The 25527-nt window shown below is 37.8% G+C and overlaps 1 protein-coding gene across 20 annotated transcripts in view; it reads left to right on the plus strand.

Annotated features, from left to right (window-relative positions):
• Positions 1–25527, plus strand: part of ARHGEF11 (Rho guanine nucleotide exchange factor 11) — a 166148-nt gene that overhangs the window by 88966 nt on the left and 51655 nt on the right. For 11 of the 20 annotated variants that reach the window (XM_056816225.1, XM_056816219.1, XM_056816222.1 and 8 more), the window contains 10 exons: positions 3540–3631; positions 4593–4691; positions 8753–8802; positions 9786–9843; positions 10511–10689; positions 11526–11597; positions 15708–15827; positions 22605–22656; positions 23262–23338; positions 24256–24393. In XM_056816225.1, the coding sequence (XP_056672203.1) occupies positions 3540–3631; positions 4593–4691; positions 8753–8802; positions 9786–9843; positions 10511–10689; positions 11526–11597; positions 15708–15827; positions 22605–22656; positions 23262–23338; positions 24256–24393 (937 nt within the window). Of the gene's footprint in view, positions 1–2465; positions 2489–3539; positions 3632–4592; positions 4692–4842; positions 5077–8752; positions 8803–9785; positions 9844–10510; positions 10690–11525; positions 11598–15707; positions 15828–22604; positions 22657–23261; positions 23339–24255; positions 24394–25527 lie in introns of those variants that run through there. The other 9 variants (XM_016430449.2, XM_056816217.1, XM_056816226.1 and 6 more) reach the window with 3 other exon arrangements.

The raw sequence follows: 25527 nt of genomic DNA on the forward strand, positions 1-25527 counted from the left end.
GGGACCTTTCTGACATTTACAATCTATAAGACTATGGACAAGTTTCTTAGTCTTACTGCAAAGATAGTGAGAATCAAATTCGAGAATGTATGTATAGCTATTGCCGTCAAGAGTGTCATCATCATCACCATCCACCACCACATGGTGGATGGAGGGTAGGCTTTAGAGACAGGAATATTTGGGTTCTTCAAGTACTATTGTCTGACACATAATAACTGTGGGCCCTGTGTATATTACTTAATCTCTCAATGCTCCAAGCAACTCTCTAAGAGGAGAAATTGCAACAAAGTTGCAGACCTACATTGATGGAGATAGCCAAAAGCTCTTTATTCTGTTTTGAAGTGGGCAAGATAGGGTTGTTCAACTGGATATGGATTGGCCTAGGATTCATTACATTTTTCTGCTTCTGACTGCCAAATACTAAGTCTTACTTTCTTGGCCTATAAAAAGAATATAATGATGTCTGCCCTACTTGCCTCATGTAGTGATTGTAAGAATAGAAGAGAGTAAGTATAACTGCACTTTAAAAAAATGAACATTGGCTTTGTAGGTTCAGGATACACTACTGGAAAATTAGATTTGCTTTCAGAATGGTAGAGGTATCTCTTTTCTTTATTGACTTTTAGAGGACTTAGGCCAGAAAAGAAACTTGGCCTCGTGAACTCTTTAATTAATAGAACCCAGCTGGGTGGTAGCTTTTTGTTTCTTTCAAATGGCTATCTCATATGGTTCCCTTGGTAGCACTTTTCCATTTGGCCAAGAATCACTTATTGCAGAAGGCTCATGGAGAGAGGAATGGGCAGTATTTTTCTTATTTGACTTGGTTAGGACTTTACAGGGGCATCTCTATTATAGAACAGGAAAATTCCCAGGATACCAGTTTCCAGGTGTCTACTACTACTACTACTACTACTACTACTACTACTACTACTACTACTACTACTACTACTACTACTACTACTACTACTACTACTACTACTACTACTACTACTACTACTACTACTACTACTACTACTACTACTACTACTACTACTGCTACTGCTTCCATAATATCTTAAAAAGCATAAGCCAATATGTATGAAAAGATGCCCCAATCACTTATAAAATAAATGGTAATTAGAGCAACACTGAGATTCCATGGCATATTTATCAGATTGGTAAAGATGACAAAAAAGGAAAATGCAGTTTCTGGAAGGACAGACTTTTCAGTGGACTGACTGTTCGGTGTTGCTCTCAATTAGTCCAGACCATTCTGGAAAGCAGTTTAGAAACATGTCCCCAAAATCATTAAACTGTGTATACAGTTAGTGTTGTACAAGTGGTACCATAACTAAGCATTTATCCCAAAGAGATCAAAGACAGAGGGAAAGATCTTATATATACAAACATATTTATAGCAGCACTCAGGGAAAGGAACTGAAAACAGAGCATTGTGTCCACCAATTGAGGAATGGCTGAATATGATATGAGAATGTAATTGAATATTATTCTATTATAAGAAATAATGAAAGGAACAGATTCAGAGAAACCTGAACAAGACTTGTATGATGAAAAGTGAAGTTAATATAACCAGAACAAATTTTACAGTAGCTACAACACTGTAAAAGAAAATGACACTGAAAAGCTTGAACTCTCTTACCAATGAGGAGAGTTAGTCCCAGTTAGTTGGAAGCATCTAGTCCCAACTAAGCAGTTAGTCCCAACTCCAGTACAGTTTGCTGAGGTATGCTACTCTTCACTTCTTGGCCAAGAGATGGTGAACTGGAGTTGTAGAATAAGAAATTCATTTCCAATCAGGATCAATGTGGGAATTTATTTTACTTGATTATATGTATCTGTTACATGGAAGGGCAGATAGAAGGTTTGTTTAGGGGTTTTTTGTTGTTGTTTTTGAGAGGGAGTGTATTAAAGTGACAAGAAAAAATTTAAATCAATGAAACATTAAAATTTACAAGAGAGAACAGAAGTTCAAAAGGGTGCACAGATAATATTGCTACTAAGGTTAAATTAAATATATCCTTATTTTAAAAAACTAAGCTGTACATAATAGAGATGGTTTTTATGATTTCATATATAAACTCCCTGGTCTATTATTTTTTCATAGAAATGTTTTTTATTTTTCAAGTTCATCTACATTTCCCCCTTAAATATGTGTTAAGCCACTGGCCACTGTGTAATTGATTCTCTTATTTGCTCTTCTGGAGTTATTATGCCAGAGCAGAGACTTAACTCTCCCATTTCTTTATCTCTTGTTTTTGTTATGTTTTTGTATTTCTATGGTCTTGGTTAAATCTTGTTCTCTCTCTCTCTCTCTCTCTCTCTCTCTCTCTCTCTCTCTCTCTCTCTCTCTCTCTCTCTCTCTGTCTGTCTCCTCTTCCCACCTTGTCCAATATCAATGCTTTCTGAGTGCTACAATATTTTGTGTCTTGGCATCCTTTGATCTTTTGTCTCTTAGAACAACTAATAAAAAGCAGCCTCAAATGTCAAGGTAAGAGGGATACTGGGAAGCTTGTGAATAAATGGCCTTTTAAGGGGCAAGAGCAATAGGGGACTCAGTAATTCACATTTCTTCCTTATTTTTATAGCTCAGGGGTCAGCTAAAGTAGGGATCTGTGTCAGTCCTGGGTCCCCTTTAACTATGATCACAATCACTATGCTCAGGAGTGCATGGATTTTTATGGGTTCTAAGTCCTTCAGTCAGGGAGCCCTAAGACAATCTGGAACAGTTGGGCTTGTACATCCTACCATGAAACATTTCACAGAAGCTGGAGTCATTCCTCTTTCCCCCTTTCAGGACAAAAAAAAAATGCAGTTTTAAAATTATCCCACAGGCCACCAACAATTGTTCGCTTGCTTTCTGGAAGTTTCCCCTTTTAGACAGGTGGAGTTTGCAGGGGAAAAAAAGAAGGTAAAATGGAAAAAGTTGTCTCTTCCAGTGGATGCCATCCCTTGTCCTCTGTATGATCTTCTCTTTTTGATCTACTTTTCAAACCATTCCATAAAACTAATGAGCTATTTGTTTTTTCACTGTCTTTCTCCCACACTCATTCCCTCTGCTGCTTCATTCTGTCCAATCATCCTTCTTACAGCCTGGTAAGATTCAACATAATGTGTGAGCATCCATCTCTTTCTCCTTTTTGTCTTTTACTTTTTCCAAATGTTGGGAGGTACTGTGACTGTTTTTAACTTCTTTGGTATTTTAGAAACATCATGCAAGTCCCACTGTCCTGGTATAGCTGCCACTGATATTGATGTGGCTGCTTTATTCCCCCTGAATTGAGCAGGGTTTTGGGTTGGATGATCAGTCTGTCTTACCTCCTCTGGGTGGGCATCCCCATAGGCACTGTCAAGTTGGGTCTCCTCAGCTTATCTCTCTTTTTCTCCTGTTCTCTTTCCTCCTCCTTTCTTTTCTTCCTCTTCCCTCCCCACCCTCCCCTCTCCTCTTCCTTCCCTCCCTCCTCTCCCCTTCCCTTTTCCTCTCTTATCCTTTCCCCTATCTCCCTCTTCCTTCTCCTCCCTTTCCTCTTCTCTTTCTCCAGGTTAAGTAGCTTGTCTTCCCTGAGTGATTCGGCCCCTGAGCAAAAGACCCCTGATCACCAAGGCCAACCTTCTGATTCCTGTGAGACCACAGGTAACTAACTACCCTGGAGCACAAATACAAACACATTCAGTTATATAAATATTTACCTTTGTGCATTTATATATATGAGTCCTCACCCTAAAATGTAGACCCACAAATATCTGAAGCTTATATAACCAATATTCACATCTATACAGATGTGTGTCAATGAGTTGGGTTCTTTGTTAGATTTTTGATACTAGGGATGTTTGTGTGTTTAAGAAAAATAAAACTATTTTCACTTATTTAGAGCTCAGGAACCTCATCTGAAAATAACACACTAGATGATTAATAAAGTCCCTTTCCAGCTATAAAGAGTATAAATCTTCCATCTCTTCTTTGCTGGGTCTAACTTTATTCTGTTAGTGGTGGTAGGGGAGATCACAGAATTAAGAGACCAAGGGACTGTTGACCCTAAATTTCAGCTCATCTTCAGTGACTTGAGTCAACTTGGTTAGAAAGGAAATGGAGAGCATCATTTAACTGGTACAATGAAACTCTTATCAAATCTTACAATCTAAAAGAACTTCGTGACTAGGAGTTATCAAGCTCTGATGCTCAGCCCCAAGAGGGCTGCCTAGTGTGCCTCCACCAGTAACCTAACACTCCCCATTTTGTAATTTGGTTAATCTTGTATAGACAGGCAGAGGCCACACAGTTTGAGTGCTACTCTAGATAAGAGTAACTTTTTATGTTGCATATAGGGAAATGGTAAGTACTTTTGTGGGTCATTTGTCTAGGGTTACTATAATTAAAGTATGTTTGGGCAGTGTGGGCCTAGGGGGAGTTACCATCTCTAATTAACTTTTAAAAAGCTTTCTGGAAGAGGACAGTCCCCTGGAACTTTCTCTTGGGCTGAACTTGGCTCGTTTGTACTAACCATCTAACTCCTGACCCCTTGCTTCTCAATCCTGGCTAATAGTGATTAGAGCCCCTGATCTTGTCTTTGTCTTCCTCTTTTTCCTCTTCCCAGGTCTCGTCCAACGGTGTGTCATTATCCAGAAGGATCAGCATGGCTTTGGCTTCACAGTCAGTGGTGATCGCATTGTCCTGGTGCAGTCAGTCCGGCCTGGTGATTGTCCCATTCTCCTTGCCTAGAGGATAATAATAATAATGATGATGATGATAGTAATAGCACCTTGTATATATGTGTCTTATTCTTTTCAAAGTGCTTCTCCATAACATACGGAGGGAAGGCAGAGGGAAGGGAGGCAGGCTACCAAGATGCTATGAGTGATTTTGGCTTGTTTTCCAGTGTGGGACCAACTCTATAGAAAAGATTGGGAAAAACACCCCATAATCCCAGATCACTAGTCAGAATGTCCAAGGGTTCAGCTTAGTACTGATTTAACTCTACTGGAAAATTGTAGGAAGAAAAGAATGACCCCTGAAACATTGGGCAGATACCTAATTGAAGCAAAAGATATCATTGCAAGAAAGGAAGATGGAATCAAAAGGTAGAAACCTTTATTCAAAACCATGAACTAAGCTAAAATATTATGGGAAAAAACTCAGCTATCTTGGTGGTAGTGATACTTAGATATAATCTGAGTTAGAAAGACTAGTACAGAGGAATATACAGAGAGTATAATTAGGGACACAGAAAAGATCCTTAAGATTAATTCTGGACTTCTTGTGGGGAAAATGCTATAAAAATGAGGTATACGGGCAAAGGAGCATATAGAGCATTTCTGGAAGCTCTTCTTTGGATAGGTTGCAGTAGACAAAGATATCATCCCCTAAAAATTTTAGGAGAGCTTCCTGGAAGGAGTGGGATTTCAGAACAGTCAAAGAGAAGGGGAATAGCTTAATGCACTAGATAGCAAGTGGGGAAGGCCAGACATAAGTAGTTTGCATTTAGCAAATTAATCAAGTAAAAATGCTTATGAAAGTGTTTTGAAAAGCAGAAAGCACTGTCAAAAAGGAGATCTGCTATTATTTGGTGTTTCAAGACTCAGGGTAACTACAGTAAGAAATGGAGTGGTAGCAAGGACATTTGGCAGGGAAGGACCTCCGAGAATTGTAGGGCTGACTTAGGAGTAGTAAAACAACAGATGTGTCACAGGATGAGACAGGAGTGATTTTGAACTTGAGGCTATCTTAGGTTCTGTAAATTACCTAACCCTAACTTTGCCCTTCCTTTGTTCTTTCACCTACATCACAAGATTGGGGGGGGGGGTGTTCCTCAGTTAGTTTCAGAGAAAATTTTGTGGTGGAATGTTGAAATTTCCTACTTTGTGAGGTGTGTAAATTAGTCAAGGATGTCAGTTATCCAGATCGATATTATAAGTGGCAGATTTATTTTCAGAAATAAAGGAATTGGAACTAACTACAAAGATTGCAGTTTCCCCCAAGGCTTTGGTAGCAGTAACTTCAAGATTAGTGGTGCTGTCTGGTGGTCACTGTTGCTGGGATATTTAATATAAAGAATAGGGAAACAATTCAAAAGGTGCAATCTCAGCAGCCTTCAGTCTTTCTCTGCATCAGTCCACAAAGGCTTAAGAGTGGTGGCAGACTCAAAAGAGGCAAGGCAAGAATCTGGTATTGGTTTTCTAGAAGTTCAATTTCTAGATTTTTTTTCCTCTCCTTTGGAAGTGAACTTCTTTTGAGGGAGCTAAAGTTTTAATATGATCATAGATGTGAAGTCAGCAAAAAACAAGGAACTCAGGGTTTCCTTCTTGTTCTTATTTTATGTATATGTGTAGTAGATTTCTCTGCCATCTTCCTATTTATTATTAAACTGAACATCAAGTAGCAGGAAATTATTGGACTCCTCCAAGAAGGATAGCTTATTCCTAGTCCTGTATTGGAGGTGATAGCTTATGGTAGAGGGATTTAACTTTTTTTTTTTTTAAACAAAGGGCAAAATTAGGAGCAATGGATGAAGGCAGAAAGGCAAGATGGAAGGAGAAACTCTTTAAAAAGTGAGAACAGTACCACCATGGAATGGGCTGGCTCTGGAAGGAATGGGCTCCTTCTCATTAGAAGTTTTCACAGAGATGACTACCTATCAGGGATACCAGAAGGAATTCTTGTTGAGCTAGGTGTTGAATCAGATGACTGTATAGTTAGTCTTCTGAGAGGATTCTTTTGAGATTCTGTGATTATAGTCAAGGTCAAGAAAGATCTCTCTTTTTTTGGTACCTTTAGAGAAATATTCTTGCTTATCTCACATTCAGAGTACTTCTTGCTGTTCAACTTTACTCTTTACTATTACAATTTCAAACATAGTCACTGTGGTTCTTTGCTCAGTTGAAATGAATCAGTAGGCATTTATTCAGTATCTAGTAGATGCTGGGCACTCTACAAAGCCCTGGGCATAAAAAGACAAAAGTGGTTTCTGCCCTTTCAAGATGAACAACATTAGGAAAGGGAGAAAACATGAATTAGCATGGTGTGGTGGATAACACATAGGCCTGGGAGTCAGTAAGACCTAACATTTAAAACTAGCTTCAAAGTCATTTAACTTTTTTGAGCCCCATTTCTTGATCTATAAAATGAAGGAGTTGTACTAGATGGCATCTGAGGTTCTTTCCAGCTGTAAATCTATGATCCTTTGTACAAATGGGTGTATTTTATAGGCACTAAAAGCTGAGGGAATGAAGAAGGCTTCTGTAAAAGATGATGCTTAAGTTGAGTCATGAAAGAAGCTTCTAAGAGGCAGAGTTGAGGAGGAAATACATTCAGTGTCAATGAAATCCAGTGCAAAGATAAGGAGATGAGAGCCATGTATAAGGACCAGTGAGAAGACCAGCTAGACTAAATCATAATGTACATAATGGGATGGATAATGGATTGAAAGATAGGATAGGCCTACCATTATGAAACACTTAAAATGCCAAACATCAGATTTTATTTTTTCCCCCACAGGCAGTAGGGAATGCTTCACAACCTAGGCCCAGATTACCTTTCTAGCCTAGCCAATTGCATAGCTGTGTTAGTGGAAAGAAGGGAATAGATATGCAAGGCTCATGGAAGTAAAAACAAGTTTTGACAATAGAGTAAACTTGTGAGGTAAAGTAGAATGAGGAGTCCAGCCTGACACTGAGGATTGCAAGCTTGGGTACTGGAAGGATAATTGGACAGGATAAAAATAAGGAAATTTGGAAGAGGAGTGTTTTGGGGAGAACAGACAAGTTTTGTTTTGGACATGTTTAGTTGAGGTGCTTATGGAACACCCAGTTAGAAATGTCCAGTTGGTAAAAAGGAAGTCATACTCTTAATATTTTATTATTTTAGAATTGGAATCAGCATAGAATAATGTTCTGTTTTTTAGAATCAGAAGGGCATTGAGGATCATGGAACTTTTCCATCTGACCTGTAGCCAAAATTTTCTGTACCTGTTGTTTGCTTTATTAGAATGTGAGCTTCTTGAGAGCAGGGGAACGGCAATTTCTATTTATATTTATCACATAGTTCGTTAGCATTTAATAAATTCTTCATTCATTTGTTCAGAAGAATCTATTTATCAGTTCTGGCTCTAACATTTATTAGTTCTGTAATTCTGCATAAGTCAAGTAACCTTTCTGAGTCTGAGTTTTCTTTATAAGATGGAAATATTAACAATTGGACTCTTTATCTCAGAGGAAGTTGCTTAGGAAAGTTTAAACCTTAAGCACTTTGTAAATGAGTTGTTAGTTATCTTTAATACAATTGACACCTATTCTTCACACTGAGGGAGGGGTTAAGAAGACTACATTAAGAATTAATTTTTGTTTGAATAGAAAGCTATCAGATCCTGTCTTTAGTCAAATCCATTTCTATCTGTATTCATTCTTTGCTAGTTCCTGACCCTAACTACCTGTGAGCTACTCTTCCCCTTTTGATGAATGCACCCCCCCCCCCCCCCCCCATCCCTCATCTTAGTCTTTATTGTCCAGGCTGAGCAGGAGAAATGTGAAGGGAGGAAATTTCAGAAATTCAGTAGCAGTGATGCATGGGGGTACTGGAGAATAAACTTAATAGCAAGACTTAGCCCTAATCCCTAAGGCACCTAGCTAAGGCAAGACAGATGAGATAAATCTTAGGCAGAGAGAAGACACGGATGGTGAGTTTGTGGTATATGATCAACTCAGTGAAACTGATGTAGAAGCCTGTGGGAGAAATTGTTTATACTTTGTTTTTTCATTACAGGAGGTGCAGCCATGAAAGCTGGTGTAAAGGAGGGTGACCGGATCATCAAAGTGAGTCAGCTTCTAGACAGGTGGCAAGAAGGCAACTTTTCTTTATGCTTTCCATTTGTCCCAGCTAGAACCAAGGTTCATCAACTTCTGAGTGAAGAATTAGGAATGTTTGGGTAGCAGAGAAATAGAGAAAGTGATGTGTTCATCAAGAAAAATGGAACTCTGGTAATCAGGACATCTGAGTTCCATTCTCAGCTCCCCAGTGAACTTATAAAACTGCTTCAAGGCAAATGAAAGTCATTCTTCTTCCTCTTTTACTCATATCTTTTATGAGTAGGGGACCTGGGTTCTAACCCTGGCTGCTAATGAATGAACTGAGTAACCTTCTTTGGGCTTCAGTCTCCTCATCTGTAAAGTGAAAGATTTAGATCAGAGGTGCCAAATTCCTGCTATAGAACCCAGTTAAAATGTAATTGGGAAATATGTAACAAAATAAATATAGTACAACATGATGTTAATTAGTGTTTTTCTGAGTCAGGATGTAGCTAGCAGGGATCCATTTCTATTTGAGTTTGTACTTGCTTAGAAATCCAAGAGCCATTCCATCTTTAGCATTATGTTATTCGTCTAGCTTTTCTTCTGTTACATTTTCCATAAGAGAATCTTGGAATCACTGAGGGAGTCTCTAGTGTTGGAAGGGTCTTCATTCTACAAGTACTCCAGGGGCTTAGATCAATCAGAAACATAGTTAGCACCTCTCTCTCTCACATACAATGGCTAGCACTCAGAACTAGGGTTGTGAAAGGTTATTTAAAATATAAGAGTTTATGGCCTTATTGGAGAGACCAAACTCAGTCAGCTGTAGACTATATTAAGCAAATGTCAATAATAAAAGGAGAGGGACAGGAATGTGGTGACAAATTGATAGTGCAAGTGAGAGTAAAGGAGTGCTGAGTCTTGAGTAGGGTTTATTTGAAGAAATAGGTAGCTTTGAGCTGTGGGATTGTCTCTACAACCCTGATATTCTTTTCTGACTCCAACAGGTAAATGGCACAATGGTGACCAACAGTTCACACTTGGAAGTAGTGAAGCTCATCAAATGTGAGTTGGAGGGAGCTGGGTAGTCAGAAAGAACAGGGGAGGTGAATGAGCTAGGATGGGCTGAATTAAAGGAAGGGAGAGGGGAGAAAGAAAGCAGGGAGCTAAAAGCTCTTTTAATCTTGACATAGAATAATCATCTTAGGCCTATGCAATTTCCAATTACCATTTGAAATGGCAGCACTGTCAGTCTTTCTTCAGATAACTTTATTATCATTCATATTATGCTTTTGAGTTCCATAATGCCCCTACCCTCAAGATCTCTTTATGGTTTAGTCTTCTCTTCCTCTCTGTCTAGGGGACAACTTGGGAGGCCTAATAGCTGAGTTTATGCTAGTGCTCTTCTGGCATTAACCCAAAAGGTTGAAATAAAAGCAGCAAATGTTAAGGAAAGAGTTAGAAGAGGGAAGAAAAGACACTAACTGGCTGAGATTAGATATATCTCAGGGTACAAAGAAAGAGAAGAAAGATGTGTGCTTGATTGAAGGGGAAGGGAGTAAATTAGGCAGGGATGGAAAAGGAAAAGAATAGAATTAGGATGGTAAGGAGAAAAGATGTCAAAAAAAATCTGTACATTAACAGTGTATGTGTTGTACCACAGGTTGAAAGGAAGGGGTAGCAATCTTCCATTTTTATCTTCCAATGATTTTCTTTCTTTTTTGTTCTCTAGCTGGTGCCTATGTAGCACTGACTCTTTTGGGCTCTTCTCCTTCATCTGTTGGGGTGTCTGGGCTCCAACAGGACCTAGGTTCACTAGGAACCTCCCGGGCAATCCCAGTTATTCCTCCACCTCCACCACCTCCCCCTCTGCCACCTCTACAGCACATCACAGGGCCCAAGCCCCTACAGGTAACTACTCTTATTTCCTCTCCTCAGTCTCAGTTCTCTTCCTTCTATTGTTTCCTTCAAAGTCTTCTTCATAATGTTGGGGAGCAAATGGAATTGAAAGGATTTTGCTCACTTTATAGTTAAGTAATAGTAAACTGAGAAGATAGACCCACAAAGATGTAAACCAAAAAGAAAAGTTTTTACCTATCTTAGTTTCTTCCTCGTTTTAATATTCAATGCTACTCTTGTTTATTCCCTCAGCAACATTTATTGAATTCCCTCTGTGTTCAAAGCTCTAAACTTAGGAATTCTCATACTAAGATAGAGAGGTGAGAAATGGGAATGGGACAGGATTCATAACACAGAAAGCAGAGATGTAGAACAACAAAAAGGTACAAATGATTGTAGATGAACAGCAATTCAATGTTAGACTTATGTTTTAGAAGAGGTCGTAATCAAAGGAAGTGTCTTGGAAGAGGAAAAGCAGATTTGGGGAGGAGAAAGACAGGGATTTGAGAAAGACAGCAGGGGCAAGAAGAGAAGGAATTACATGCTGAAGAGGTTCATAGAAGTGAGACATTGAGAGGGGAAAAGATGGAACTGAAGCAGAATTGGAGCCAGGGGTTCAAGAAGATAGGTAAAGAATGGAAGACAGTTTAACAAGGGTAGATGGAAGCACTAGCTTTCTAAGAACTTTGGGAATTCAGGCTTATAAGAACATATTCATGATGCATAATCAGCCCTCAACAAAGCCATACCTTAACTGTTACTCCTGCAATTAATGGATAGAAAAGATCTAAGTCTACAAGCTGAGTCTCTTAAGCCTTACCACTATAGTGTATTTCTTCTGTTCCTAGGATCCTGAAGTGCAGAAGCATGCCACTCAGATCCTACAAAATATGCTGAGGCAAGAGGAGAAGGAGTTACAGGTATTGTTTACCCAGACTGTGGTCTATATTTCCATCTGTTATGCTTTCCTTTTCCTCCGATAGTAGCATGGGTACCAAAGATGACCAAAAGTATCCTTCAAAAGAGTACCAGCAACTTTTGTGAGACAAAACAATTTCAACTAAACAATCCCTGTTTTTAGGGACTCATATATAGAATCACAATCACGATAAAATCATAGAGGCATCCTAGTATAGTATAGCTTCTTATCTGGGATCCACAGATGTGGATAGATTTTAGAAGGTCCATGAACTTTTGAAAGGGGAAAAAATATGTCTTTATTTTCACTAATATCTAATTAAAATTTAATATTTGCATCAGTTATATATTTTTTAAAAAACATTATAATGAAAAGTGGTCCATAGGCTGCACTAGATTTCCAAAGGGATCTGTAACAAAAAAAGGTTAAGAATTCCTATATAATGAAAAGATCCCTGGCCCCTGGTCTTGGAATTAGAAGAAACTCAAGTTCAAATTCAATATCTAATAACTATGTAATTGTAGGCCAACCCTTAACTTCTCTGAGCCTCAGTTTCCTCATCTGTAAAATGAGGACAAAATAATATCTTCTATTGAATGAAATGATGTCTATAAAGTGTTTTGCAAACCTTAAAGCTCTACCTAAATATCTGCTATTATTCTTAAAAATGTTAGATTAACAAGAAACTTTAAGGCAATTGTGAAAAAGTGTGAAGGAAGGTAGTCTTTCAGAACCAGATCTTTAACTACACTACAGAGCAATAATTATTAAAAGTTAGGATTGGTTAAGACCTAGAGAGGTCATTCAGTGGAACAGATTAGGTAAAGAAAATACAGAAGAAAACAAACACAGCTACATAGTGTTTGATAAACTCCAAAACTATAGTTACTGAGGAAAGTACTTACTGTTTGACAAAAACTGCTGGAAAGCTGATAGCAGTCCGGTAGAAATTGGATTTAGACTGACACCTCACACCATAAACCACAAGTTAAGTTCCAAATGGATACAGGAACTGGATATAAGACGTTACATTTTAAAATAAATGAGAGGAACAAGCCTTTTCAATTTATGAATAGGAGAAAAGTTCATGACTAAACAAATGATAGAGAGAATCACACAAAAAAATCAAATTTAATTATGTAAAATTTAAAACTTTTAGAAACAAAATTGGAAACTAGACAAAAAAATCTTTCTACCATATTTCTTTGTTTCTGTATAAGAAACTGATTCGAATTTGTAAGACTAAGAGCCACTTCCTAATATATTAATAGTAAAAGAATACGAACAGGCAGTTTTTAAGTGAAAAAAATCTAAATTGTTAACCATATAAAAATGCTTTACATAATAATTAGAGAAGTGCAAATTAAAGAAATTCTGAGGTTTGCCTCATACCTAGAAAACTGTCAAAGATGACAAAAGAGGAAAATGACAAATATTACTATGGAAGTGTTTTATGGAATTACGCTATTGATGGAGTTGTAGATTGGTCTTTTCCATTCTGGAAAACAATTTGGAACTATGCCCAGAAATACACTAATCTGTATGTACCCATTGATATCACTACTAGGCCTAAAATGCAAAAAGGTCAAAGAAAGGAAAGGATCTCTATGCAAAAAGATATCTTTTAAATAGTATCCCAAAATTGGAAACTAAGGGACTGCCCTACTAGGGAATGTTATATGAATATAATGGACTACTATGCCAAGGAATGATAAAATGTCATTTTCAAAGGAAACTGGAAAGACTTCTATGAATTGATGCAGAGTGAAGTAAACTGTTAAAAGAATAATTAATACAATGACATTATAAACTTTTTTTTTAATCCCTCACTTTTTGCCTTAGCTTCATTTCTAAATATCATTTCTAAGGAAGAAGAGTGGTAAAAGCTAGGCAGTTAGGGTTAAGTGACTCACTCAGGATCACATGGGAAGTGTCTGGGGCAACACAGGACCTTCTGTCTCCAGGCCTGGGTTTTGATCCTCTGAGCTTCCTAGCTACTTTTGAAAGATTCACACTCTGATCAATAAAATAATAAACAAAGAGCCTAAAAGACTGAAAATGAAACATACTAGTCACCCTTTGTCAGAGAGGTGATAAACTTAAAATGCAGAAACAGACATATTTCAGACATGGATAACATGGGCTTTGTTTTCTTCTGCTTGTTTGTAATGTTTCTTTTTTATCCATTTGTGCTCATTCACTTTAAAGAAAAAAAACAACCCTTATCTTTTATTTCAGAATCTAAACAATACTAAGTATTTCTTCCAAGGCAGAAGGCAATAAGGGCTAGGCAATGGGGGTTAAATGACTTGCCCAAGGTCCTACAATTAACAGATGTTTGTGAGGCCAGAATTTGAATTTAGGACCTCCCATCTCCAGGCCTAGTTCCCTAACCACTGAACTACCTAGCTGCCCCTAGAATTTTGTTGTTATTTAGTCACTTGTAACTTGTAATAGCCCCGTTTGGGATTTTCTTGGCAAAGATGCTGGAGTGATTTGTCACTTCCATCTCCTACACATTTTATAGAGGGGAAAACTGAGGCACATAGGGTTAAGTGATTTACCCAGAGTCACAGTATCTGAATCCAGATTTGATCTTGCCAAGATGAGTCTTTTTGACTACAGGTCAGGCACTCTATCTACTGTGCCACCTAGCTATCCCTATGTTCATTCACCTTTCCTCTTAGCTGACATTATAGAGTTAATGTGTACTCTGTGTTCTGAAACACATTTCAATAAAATCAAGGGTTGGAGTAGCTGATGTCTAAAATCCCATTCATTTTGAACTCTGTTTAAATCTATAAATAACGTGTTAGCAAGTGTAAACTAACTTACAGTTCAAATCCTATTAGAATGAAGAACTGTTTGACAACAGACTTCCAAGTTTCAACTAACTGATGGCCCACTCACATTTAACAGTATCGTAAAATTCCAAAAGAAAATAATGTCATGCTTTAGAACTTGTTTTAACAAGATTTTAGTGATGATGCCTAGAAAAGAAAGCTCTAATGGGTTGGCCTATCTGGGAGTGCAAAGGACAGAAATCCATAGGATGTAAGGGAATAGGCAGATTTATCCCATAATGCTTCCTGAAAGGAATCGCTCTCTCAAGGCCATCAGCTCCTTAAGAACAGATACTGTCATTTATCTTTGAATAGTGACTGTAAAGCAGAAATGCTGTAAACTTTCAATTGCTTACTTTATAAAATGCTTGATTATATGGGGTACAGGTGGGGACCTCTGATTTCATTCATTTGACACACTTCCAAGATGAGGAAACTCCCTCTGCAAGAGTAAATTGGTATAGTCTCTGCTGCTTCTAGCCTTTGAACATTGCCTGAGAACCTAAGAAGTTTAATTATTCACTTAGGATCATATAGCCCAAATATGCCCAAGGTGGGCCTTGAACCCAGGCCTTCCAAGATGGAGGCATCTCTGTCCTTTACACCAGGAGACCTTTCATGTACATAGGAGCTTTTGTTACATGTGTTTCCTTTCTCTTAGCCTTGCACAGGAGAAGCACATGTTGGTTAAACCTCATAGGAAATGTCAGCTATGGACTGGCTAAGAAGATGGGCAAGGAATCCCAGACAAATGATATCCCTCATAGACAGCTGCTTCGATGTGGCTTTAGCTTGTCCCCCTCTCCCCACCCCTCAACTGAAAGGATCATGTGAAACATTAACAGTTATTGGTGTTTCTCTAGAACTGTGGTCCAGATCTCTTCTTCCCGTTTCTTCCCCCTTCCTTTTGACTCCAATTTTTTTCTAATCTTTACCTTCTTCTTATCATTTCTAAGACAGAAAAGTGGTAAGGGCCAGACAGTAGAGATTAAGTGATTAGCCCCAGGTCACACAGGTAGGAAGTATCTGAGGCCACATTTGAACCCAGGTCCTCCTAACTCTAGATCTAGTTCTCTGTAGACCTCACTGCTCTTCCAAATGCTTTTTTTAAAGGCTGTTTTCTAGTCATTGGTTTCTTACCCTAATGGATAGTGAGAGGATCATCATCTGCTACTAGGGCAGCCTCTCTTCATGGTCTTCCTGTGGCTGCTGGATCTTCCTAATGGTTTCCACACTCTGGATCATGTTCTCCTGTCCCCACTCTGCAGCATTTTCGAGAGGTGTATAGTCGTAACCCAGCCAGCCTTCTGGAAGAGCAGATCGAGGGAGCCCGGAGGCGAGTCACCCAGCTACAGCGCAAGATACAGCAAGGGTCGGGTGGCTCAGTGGTAAGAAATTCCTTCTTTCTGTCATTTAGCAGCCATTTGTCTATGGCTCTAGAACAGCACAGTGGGAAAATAGGAGGGTGACTAAGACACAGGTTTACAAACTAGCTGACATAATATACCATATACACAAATATTCAGGATGACCCAGTAATGATACAGCAATGTCAGTGTAGAGTAGAGTATAAGAAACATTTACTTTAATATGTCAATCAATTTGTGACTTCATCAACATGAATACATTTCTCATTGTTAAATATTGAAACCTTTTCTTCCTCTGCAAATCTTACCCATATCTTTCCATGAAGAGTTCCATCTTACTCTTGGAATATTTCATGAATACCAATATAACACTCAGGTTTGCCCTTTCTATATGATCTGCTCACTTAAGATATTTAATAAATTCTGGTTGACTGATTAATTGGTAATTTAATGACTGATGATTTCTTGGCCACTTTTTGCTAAGTCTTCAGTGGTAATGTGCTGCCACAATGTACTTTTGCCACTGCCTTCTAGGTCAACTACAGTTGTGATTCTTCATTGCCAATTCTTTTTCATTCTTTTTTCTGAATCTTCATTTATGTCATGCCCACTAACTATGGGTTTTCCTCAGAGCTCTATTCTGGATCCTCTTCTCTTTCCTTCCTATATCTTCTTTCATGGTAGTCTTATCAGTTCCTATGAGTTGTAAAGATTAAAATTTAGGGGAGACTGAGGCAGGTAGAAATTAGTTTCTCTCTGCAAGGAGTATTATATTTTTTAGAGGTTTATTAAGGATTAAGGATTAAAGAAAATACAGGATAAGGAAAACGTGCCTAGGCCAGAGGCCTAGACAAGACCTCACCTACATTATGGAAAGAGCCACATCTGCCCCAAAATGGAAGTCCAAAAGACCCTCAAAAGCCTTTGTAATCAGGTTAAATCCCTTTTCAATCTTGGCCCACCTGAGAATTCCCGTGCGATTTCAAAGCATTTTGGGGAAGTGGAGCAAGGGCTGTGGGGATTGAAGTCCAGAGTTCTAGTCTATTTTTTTACAGAGTTTAATTATATCTATGCAGACAATAATCAGCTTCAGTTCTCATCTCTCTCCTGAGTTCTAGTCTGCACCACCAATTTCCCATTAGACATTTTAAACTGAATGTTCCATAGATATCTCAATAGGACTAAAATGGAACACATTTGTTTTCCCCAAAAACGTTACCTCTTCTGAACTTCCCTGTTTTGTTGAGGGCACCACTCACCATTCTTCCAGTTACTTAGTTTCACAACTTCAGTGTCATCCTCATTCACTCTATGTATCCAATCAGTTGCTGAGCCTTATAATTTCTTTTTCTATGTCTCTAATAAATCTCTTTCCACCCACTTAACCACCATATTTGTTCAAATGATCATCATCTCTGGCCTAAACCATTATAATACTTTCTCATTGGTCTCCCATTCTCAAGCTTTTCCCCCTCCAAATTCCTCCTCCAAACTATCTTTTTGTTAACTGCCAGAGTGATTTTTCTAAAGTGTAAGTCTAACCCTATTATCCCCTTACTCAAAAAATTCTTGTGGCACTTTAAGCTCTTCACATTCCATCACTGTTTTACCATTCTGATCTTCTTCCATTCTACTTTACTTCATCAAATTCTGCCGTGCAGCCACACTGGCATGTTATACTCCTATACCTCATGCTTCGAAATACTCTCCTCTTAACTTCCAATTGTTAGAATCCCCAGCTTCCTTCCTGAAGACTCAGCTTAGGTGCTATCTCCTCCTGGAGCCATTTCTTGATGGTTCTTTCCTGTCCTCTGCCCTCTTTGTCCCATCTCCACCACTCCTCCCCTCCTCCCCCCAACTAAGGCCATCCTATCTAAAGTTACCTCTATTTATTCCATATTTATGTTTTTTTATGTTTTCCTCTCCCATTAAAAGTCTTAAGTCAAAGACACTTTGCCTTTTCTTTGTATCCTCAGAACTTAGTAAATATAGTATTCAATAAATATTTGTTGATTTATTAATTTATCAATTAGAGAGTGTTGATAAACAGTTTAACTTTAGAGTGCCAGCAGTTAAATTAATGTTTGTAGATCCAAGAACCACTCAGTTTTTCAACTTTTCACTCCTTTTTATCCCTCTTTGCCATAATCACCCTTTGGAGACTACATAAGACTGAGGACCATTTTGTCTATTTATTTGTTTTATAATTTGTCATGATGAAAGAAGTCATACAGAGGGGGAAATGGGCATTCAATAATAAAGAGTTTGAAATATTTTTGGGAAAAGAAAAAAAAGAAAATAGTGCAGGCATGAAGTGATGAGGGTCTGCATCATGATAATGCTAGAGTTTAGAAGGGAATGTTGCGGGGGGCAGCTAGGTGGCTCAGTGGATTGAGAGTCAGGCACAGAGATGGGAAGTCCTGGGTTCAAATATGACCTCAGACACTTCTTAGCTATGTGGCCTGAGAGAGGTTGGATGTGGGGTTGAGAGAAAGTGAGGAGTTGAGGATGACATCTAGGTTGCAACCCTTGATGCCTAAGAAGGTGGTGGTGCCCTTCAGAAAGAATGAGTTTGATTTTGTACATTAAACAGAGTTTAATATCTCTGAGACATCTAGAACTAGGCAGTTGAAGATTAGGAAGATGAAGTCTAGAGGAAAGGAAATAGATTTTTGACTGGATAAATAGAACATAGAGATGATCATTGATTTCGTGAGATCACCAAGTGAAGCAGTATAGAAGGAAAAAAAGAGCCTGTGACAGAGCTACAGTTATCAGACATGATGTAGGCAAAGTCCAGCAAAGAAGACTGAGAGAGATCCTTCTCTGTATTGACTTTTTTTTCCATTTGAATTATTTAGTCAATTTAGAACATTATTCCTTAGTTACAATAATCACATTATTTCCCTCCCTTCCTTCCACCCACCCTTACCACAGCCTACTCTCAATTTCATTGGGTATTACTTGTGTCCTTGATCAGAACCTATTTCTATGCTGTTGATATTTGCATTAGGATGTTCATTTAGTCTACATCCCCAACCATATCCCTTCGATCCATGTATTCAAGCAGTTGTTTTTCTTCAGTTGTTTTACTTCCACAGTGTTTCCTCTGAATGTGGATAATGTTCTTTCTCATGGATCCCTCCAAGTTGTTCAGGATCACTGCATTGCCACTAATGGAGAAGTCCATTATATTCGATTGTACCACAGTGTCTCAGTCTCTGTGTTCAATGTTCTCCTGGTTCTGCTCCTCTCACTCTGCATCACTTCCTGGAGGTTGTTCCAGTCTCCATGGAACTCCTCCACTTTATTATTCCTTTTAGCACAATAGTATTCCATCACCAACATATACCACAATTTGTTCAGCCATTCCCCAATTGAAGGGCATCTCCTCATTTTCCAATTTTTTGCCTCCACAAAGAGCGCAGCTATGAATAATTTTGTACATGACTTTTTCCTTATTATCTCTTTGGGGTTCTGTATTGACTTTTAAGAGCCCAGGGTCACATTCACATAATGAAGCATAGGAATCTATCTTTTCTAGAGGCTGAGAACATTACAGAGATATGAAGTGCTATGTGAAATTTGTGCCTGGAGAAATCATGGAAGGTTTCATTTGAGGTTAATTATTAATCACCTACTCGATATGCTATGTTAGGTACCAGGGTAAAAAATCCAGGAAGAAGCAGCTAGTGAAGAAACAACATGTGTCTGAATGAGTAAATCAAGAATATATACATTATAAATAGAAGAACAGAAAAAACTTTTAAAAGACTGTGGTGGATGCAAAGACAGCAGTGTGTGGACAAAAGAGCCCTGTCTCTGAAGTCAGAGGTTCCTCAGTTCAAATGCCAGCTCTTCTTTTGACTGTCTTGGGTAGGCCTGAAGGTAGTTGAACAACCTGATGCTCAAGATTTCTTCCAATCCTGTACCTATGACATTCTTACAGAATAATTAGGATCCCCTGTGGTGATACATTCCAGTGCCGAGTAGAAATTATTTTGGATTATATACTTTCAAAAAAGGATAATCTATACTATAGTACCCTACCATTAATGTGGAGTAATAATTGCAATTACTGTTAAATAACTATAATTATCAGAATGTGTTGAGGGAAAAGGATGAGTCAGGAATTGTACTGGCAGGCTTAATTATCCACAGAATTTCTCCAAGAGGGTTTTTCCTTCTTGATCTGGAAAGGATAAATGTTCAATTCCTTTATTAATGAGATCAGTGAAATCATTGAGGCACAAAGACTCAAACATTCTTACACCCTTATCCTCCCTCAACTGATATACAATACCAGACTTCATTCTTTCTTTCTGGCCCTGGGTACTAAATCTCAAATTTATTATCTTTCCCCATCTTTCTTCTGAACTTATCTATTTCTGTCAAGAGCATCAACTTACTTGGCTCTAAGCATTGGAGACTTTCTCTACTCTACACTTCTGTTATATCTCTACAGTCTTCTCCATATCTCTCTTCTTCATTCACACAGTCACTGTCATAGATGAAGTTCTCATTATCTCCCACTCAGACTACTGAAATAGCTTTCTAATTGGCCTTCCTGCCTCAAGTCTTTCCCCTCTTCAGTCTCTTCTTCCATAGAGCTGTCAGAGGCACATTCCTAAATTATAGGACTGACCACATTACATAAAAAATTAAGTAAATCTCAAGGTTTCCCTGTTACCTTTAGTATCAAAAACTCTTTTTGTTGAGCCCTTAAAAGTCCTTCCCAGCCTGGCCTCACCCTACCCTTTAAACCTATTCCCCTTGATATCCTCTTCAGTCTAGCAAAAATTAAGTTTCTGGCTTTTTCTTATACATGACATTTCCATCTCCTGTCTCTATATCTTTATGACCTTCAGACCCTATGTCTGAAATAAACTTTTCTTCCTTAGCATCTCCTGAACCACTCAGCTACTAGTCATTCCCAGCAAAAATGGTCTTGTGTTGATTTTATCTATATTTGTATGCATACATTTTTTTTTCTTTTGTAGCTGGCATTCTTAACTTGGGGTCCACAGAATCTGAATGAATATGGGCATAGATTTCAGGGACTTCATGAGTTAGGAAAGGAAAAAATCCTTATTTCAATATAACTTCAAAGTGGAGAAAAGTAATCCCATTTCCCCATAAAATCTTTTTAAAAGATTAAAGGTTTTATCCTCTTTTGTTCTCTCCATTCCCTTAATTCCAGGATCTTCTCTATATCAGGTTGAATGGTTAGTTCCTAAGGCATGGTTTCTAGAACTCTATCTCTGAAGATGCTCTGGATTGTCATCATCCTCTTGAAATACTGAGTCTAGAACTGAACATACTGAATAACTGAATCAGTATATCAGTGGTTTGATCATCGGAATGGTTAGCGTATATTGGCACTGTCCATGTATCCAAAATTCATCTTCTTTTGGACTGCCATGTTGAGTTATATAGAAGGTATAGTCTGCTGAAATCTCCAGATTCTAAAATCTCTTGTTCCTATCAAATGATGGGAAAAGACCTCTAACATGAGGGCTTTTTTGATTCTCCCCCAGCCCTACCCTGAAGTTGTTAATGTTTTTCCCTATTCCCTTGGGAATTACTTTTTATCTCTATATTATTTTCTTCCCCCAACAGAATGTGCTTTCATTAAGGACATGAGACTCTGATTTTTTCTCTTTATATTCCTAGTGCCTGGCATATAGCAGATGGTCATAAATACTCATTAAAGTGAAAAGGAAATGAATTCTACCTTCTAGCTGTGGTTACTCCCAACTTATATTATACAGTGGCTTTTTCTGAGCCCAAGGAGGGATGTGAGTGTGACTTTATATTTACTAGAATTATTAAAGGGATCTGAAATCTCGTTTGTAGGCCTTATTGGGAAAAAAATGTTACACTTAGTTTCAGGTCTTTCTACTCTGACACTAGTATCACACAGGCAAATAATTTACTTGTATTTCTTCCTCTGTAAAATGAAGATAACAGTCCTTTTAATGCCTGTAGCACAGGGTTGTTGGGAAGAAAGCCCTTTACAAACCTGAAAGCCCAACATATCTGAGTTGTTAGGATGCTTGTGGGGATTTGCCCAGTGTAGATTACAAGCCATCCATGTGGAGGATCCTCCTCATGATCAGAAGTTTGATGGCAAAGCAATAAAAATCCCTTAACCATTTTGGCCCATGAAATAGGATTTGAAATCAAGAATTATAACTGTAATATTCTTAGATTTGGTGTAGAACTTTCCAACCTAACAAATGAGATGTTTTTGGATTCCCAGTTCTGTCAGCAAAAGTGTTAGCTGTCCCTCCCAGATTTGTTATCTGCAAATTTGAGAAGTATTCAAATTATGCCTTTATGCAAATAACTGATTTAAGTGTTGAACAGAATAGGATTGAGGACGAGTACTTGAGGTGCACCATTAAAAATCTCTTTCCAGTGTGATCTCTGTCCACTAATCATTTTATCCATATTATAAAAATTGGAAATTTTTTTCTCCTATGGTTAATCCAATTTGGAAGTTTGTTTTAAGATTCAGATTAATGAGTAGAACATGGAGTTTGATGAATGGTAATGTAATCCTCATTGCTACTTAGGATGTATAGAGTCATCTTCTTCTTCCTCTTTCTCCTCCTTATCATCAAACATTGACAGACCATCACCTGCTAAGTGTTTTACTGTTAAACAGACACCATCCCTATCCTTTATAAACATATTCTAACAGGGCAACTGTATAGAGAAGACAAGGGATTCTGATTAATTACCCTTTGTATAGCTTTGACTGACTGTCCTTTCCATCTGGGAATTTAATTTCAGGATATATTGCAAATGTCTGACACCAACCCAGCTAATCTGAAGTCTTCAGAGGGTGAGTTCTATCTATATTTTCATTTCTTTCTGGAGTTGTCTCTTTCAGGCTTCTTTAATATTCTTATTTGTCCTTGGACAGAAGAAGAAAAACATAGTCCTCCAAAAGGAAACTCAGTCTAATAGATGAAATAAGACAAAAGTGCATGGGAAATGCATTTAATACTCATGAAACAACAAATGAGTATATTTATGTAGAATAATAATATAGTAAAATCTGTACAGGTAAAAGCTAGGAATATATTGTGAGATTATGGTCCTGGTTGGACAAGAGGTGAATCCAGAAATGGGGAATATAAAGGAGGATTGGGAAGGAACTGAGAGATGAGCTTGCTTTATGAAGCATTCCAGACAATAGGGAATGATTACTGAGTAGTTTCAGAAATGGGAAAGAACTAGGCATGGTTCAGAATGTCCTTAGCTTTGCTCAGAAGAGAATCTGAATTAGAGGAACAAAATTAGACAGTAAACTATTAAAGAAAAAAAAGATTAGTCAAAAATGGCATATTCCATCCTACTCTATATTTAGGTTTCTAAAATAGAGATCCTTTCCAAGCATAGGCAATAACTGCCTCTCATTCCTTTACTGTTCTCTTGCTTTCCCAGGCCGTCATTCCTTGGATTCCCAAGATGGAGACAGTGGCTTAGACTCTGGGACAGAACGATTCCCTTCCCTCAGTGAGGTGAGATTATGGAGAGATTAAGCCCATTTGGAGAAGTAAATTTTATGCTTGAAGCTCTTAACCTATTTAAAGGTCAAACTTGCATATTAGATGCATCAAGATCTCCAATCTCCTGTGTATAGGAGGTATGCTCTGGGCTTCTGGTTTTAAGTACAAGCATTTGCTATGTTGAAGGCTCCAAAAAACTATTGAAAGTACAAAAATTGAATGTAAACAAATAAATTATTTTTATTTCTAATTACTTTATAACCACATATCAGTTATCCATATTCTACAAGGATATCATTTCACTGAAATCCATAGATATAGTTAGCTCTCCTGATTTTTTTTTTTAGTATTATGTTTTTATCCTTAACATTAAAACATTAGTGAGTTAATTCTTCCCAGCTCATCTCCTCAAGTTGGACATAGATATCATGAAAGAAGAGTTTTCAGGTTTTAATTTCAAAGGGTTTTTCTTCCAGGGCATTTAGGAAACAAATTGCATGTGAATAAATAAAGTATTAACAAAAGATTTAATTAAACAAAAATAAATTATAATATCAATGCATACAACAAGGAGTTAAGAGCAAATTTTAAAAACTTTATACTAAACTAAACTAAAATAGTCACTAACTTTACTTTCTTCCTCTAGTTGAACTGTCAGAGCTGATAAGTACAAACATGGATTGATTTCATTTTTTCTTCTGCTCTTAACCACCCATTGAGAAAAGTACTGAGGAACTATGAAAAGAACAGTGAGGCAAAGAAAAGTATAGGGGGGAGCAAAGATCCTTAATGACTTACAATGGGTCATCAGTCCCTGAATAATGGAGAACAGATTGCTACCTAAGAATGATAGCTAAACTGGATGGACAAGCTAAGCATTTGGCTATTCTATCACTAACAGATCCCATCTCTTTTTTCCCCCCACCTAGTCATTGCTGAATAGGAATTCGATACTATCAGATCCTGGACTAGACAGCCCACGGACATCACCTGTGATCATGGCTAAGGTGGCCCAGCACCATCGGCGACAGGGCTCAGATACAACTGTTCTACCCACTACTGAGCAGGTGAGACATTTTAGTGCTTCTCTTTTCCTTTTCTCAGAGCTGACAGGTCAGGACCTAGATCTCATCACATCCACAACTTTGTGTAGTCTCAGCATAGAGGTAAAAATCTTTTGTGTCCTCCTAGATTAAACCATAAAATGAACTTTACTTCCTTGATTTTTCCCAAGGCTCTGTTTTGCTCCTATATCATTCTGTTTTGAATAAGATATTTTGTGTACATATTATATTCCTCTTACTAGGTTGTAAATTTCTTAAGGTCAAAGACTATATCCCAGGACCTTGGACATTGCATGTATGTCCTTGATAAAAGCTTATTCTTATAGTCTGGTAGTCTTGAGATAAAAAAGACATTGTACTTCATAGAAGAGTATCTGGGATGAAGAATTAAAGGGGCACCGGGAAAAAATTTGATTCAGCTAGGGTAAGCTGACTCCTTTTTTCTCTCTAATCAATTTAGGAAATGTAATAAGTATAACATAGTGGATAATAGGGATCTTGAGATCTCATTGATTCAGTTCTGTACTTTCGTTGCACCTTATGATCTTAACTGGACAGAGCACTGAGTGGGTTAACGGACTCACCAGTGTATGTCAGGTGGGATTTAAAAGCCAATCTATTAGCTTCAAGGTCAGCACTCTCTTCACTATGTGGCCTATCACAATATTTGATGTTTAAATCTATTTAGCAAACATATATTAAGTGCCTACTATGAATAGAGTTTTGGAAATACAAACATGAGTCTTTGCCCAAATTGTTTATTTTTCCACTATACTACACAACAATGAGCAGACTAGATTGTAGAGGGGTAAGCTGGAGGCAGGGAATATTCAACTTGTCCAGGAGAGAAATAATGAACATCTGAACAGCAAAAATGGAAAGGGGGAAATAGGTTATAAATGTAATAGATTACAAAATAGTGTCAGTTGAATTTGGCAATTGAAGCTGTGGGGGATGAAAGAAAATAAAAAGTTAGAAAGTTCTAACTAAGTGATGGGAAAAATATTGCTATCAACAAAAATGGGAAATTTTGAGGAAAGGATAGGTTTTGATGCTGATAATCTTCAGTTTTAGACATGATGAAAAGCTATTGAAGTAACATTGTCTTAATAGGCTATTGGGAATTTAAGATTAAAA

This window comes from Monodelphis domestica, chromosome 2 (assembly GCF_027887165.1).
Source record: "Monodelphis domestica isolate mMonDom1 chromosome 2, mMonDom1.pri, whole genome shotgun sequence".
NCBI lineage: Eukaryota > Metazoa > Chordata > Mammalia > Didelphimorphia > Didelphidae > Monodelphis > Monodelphis domestica.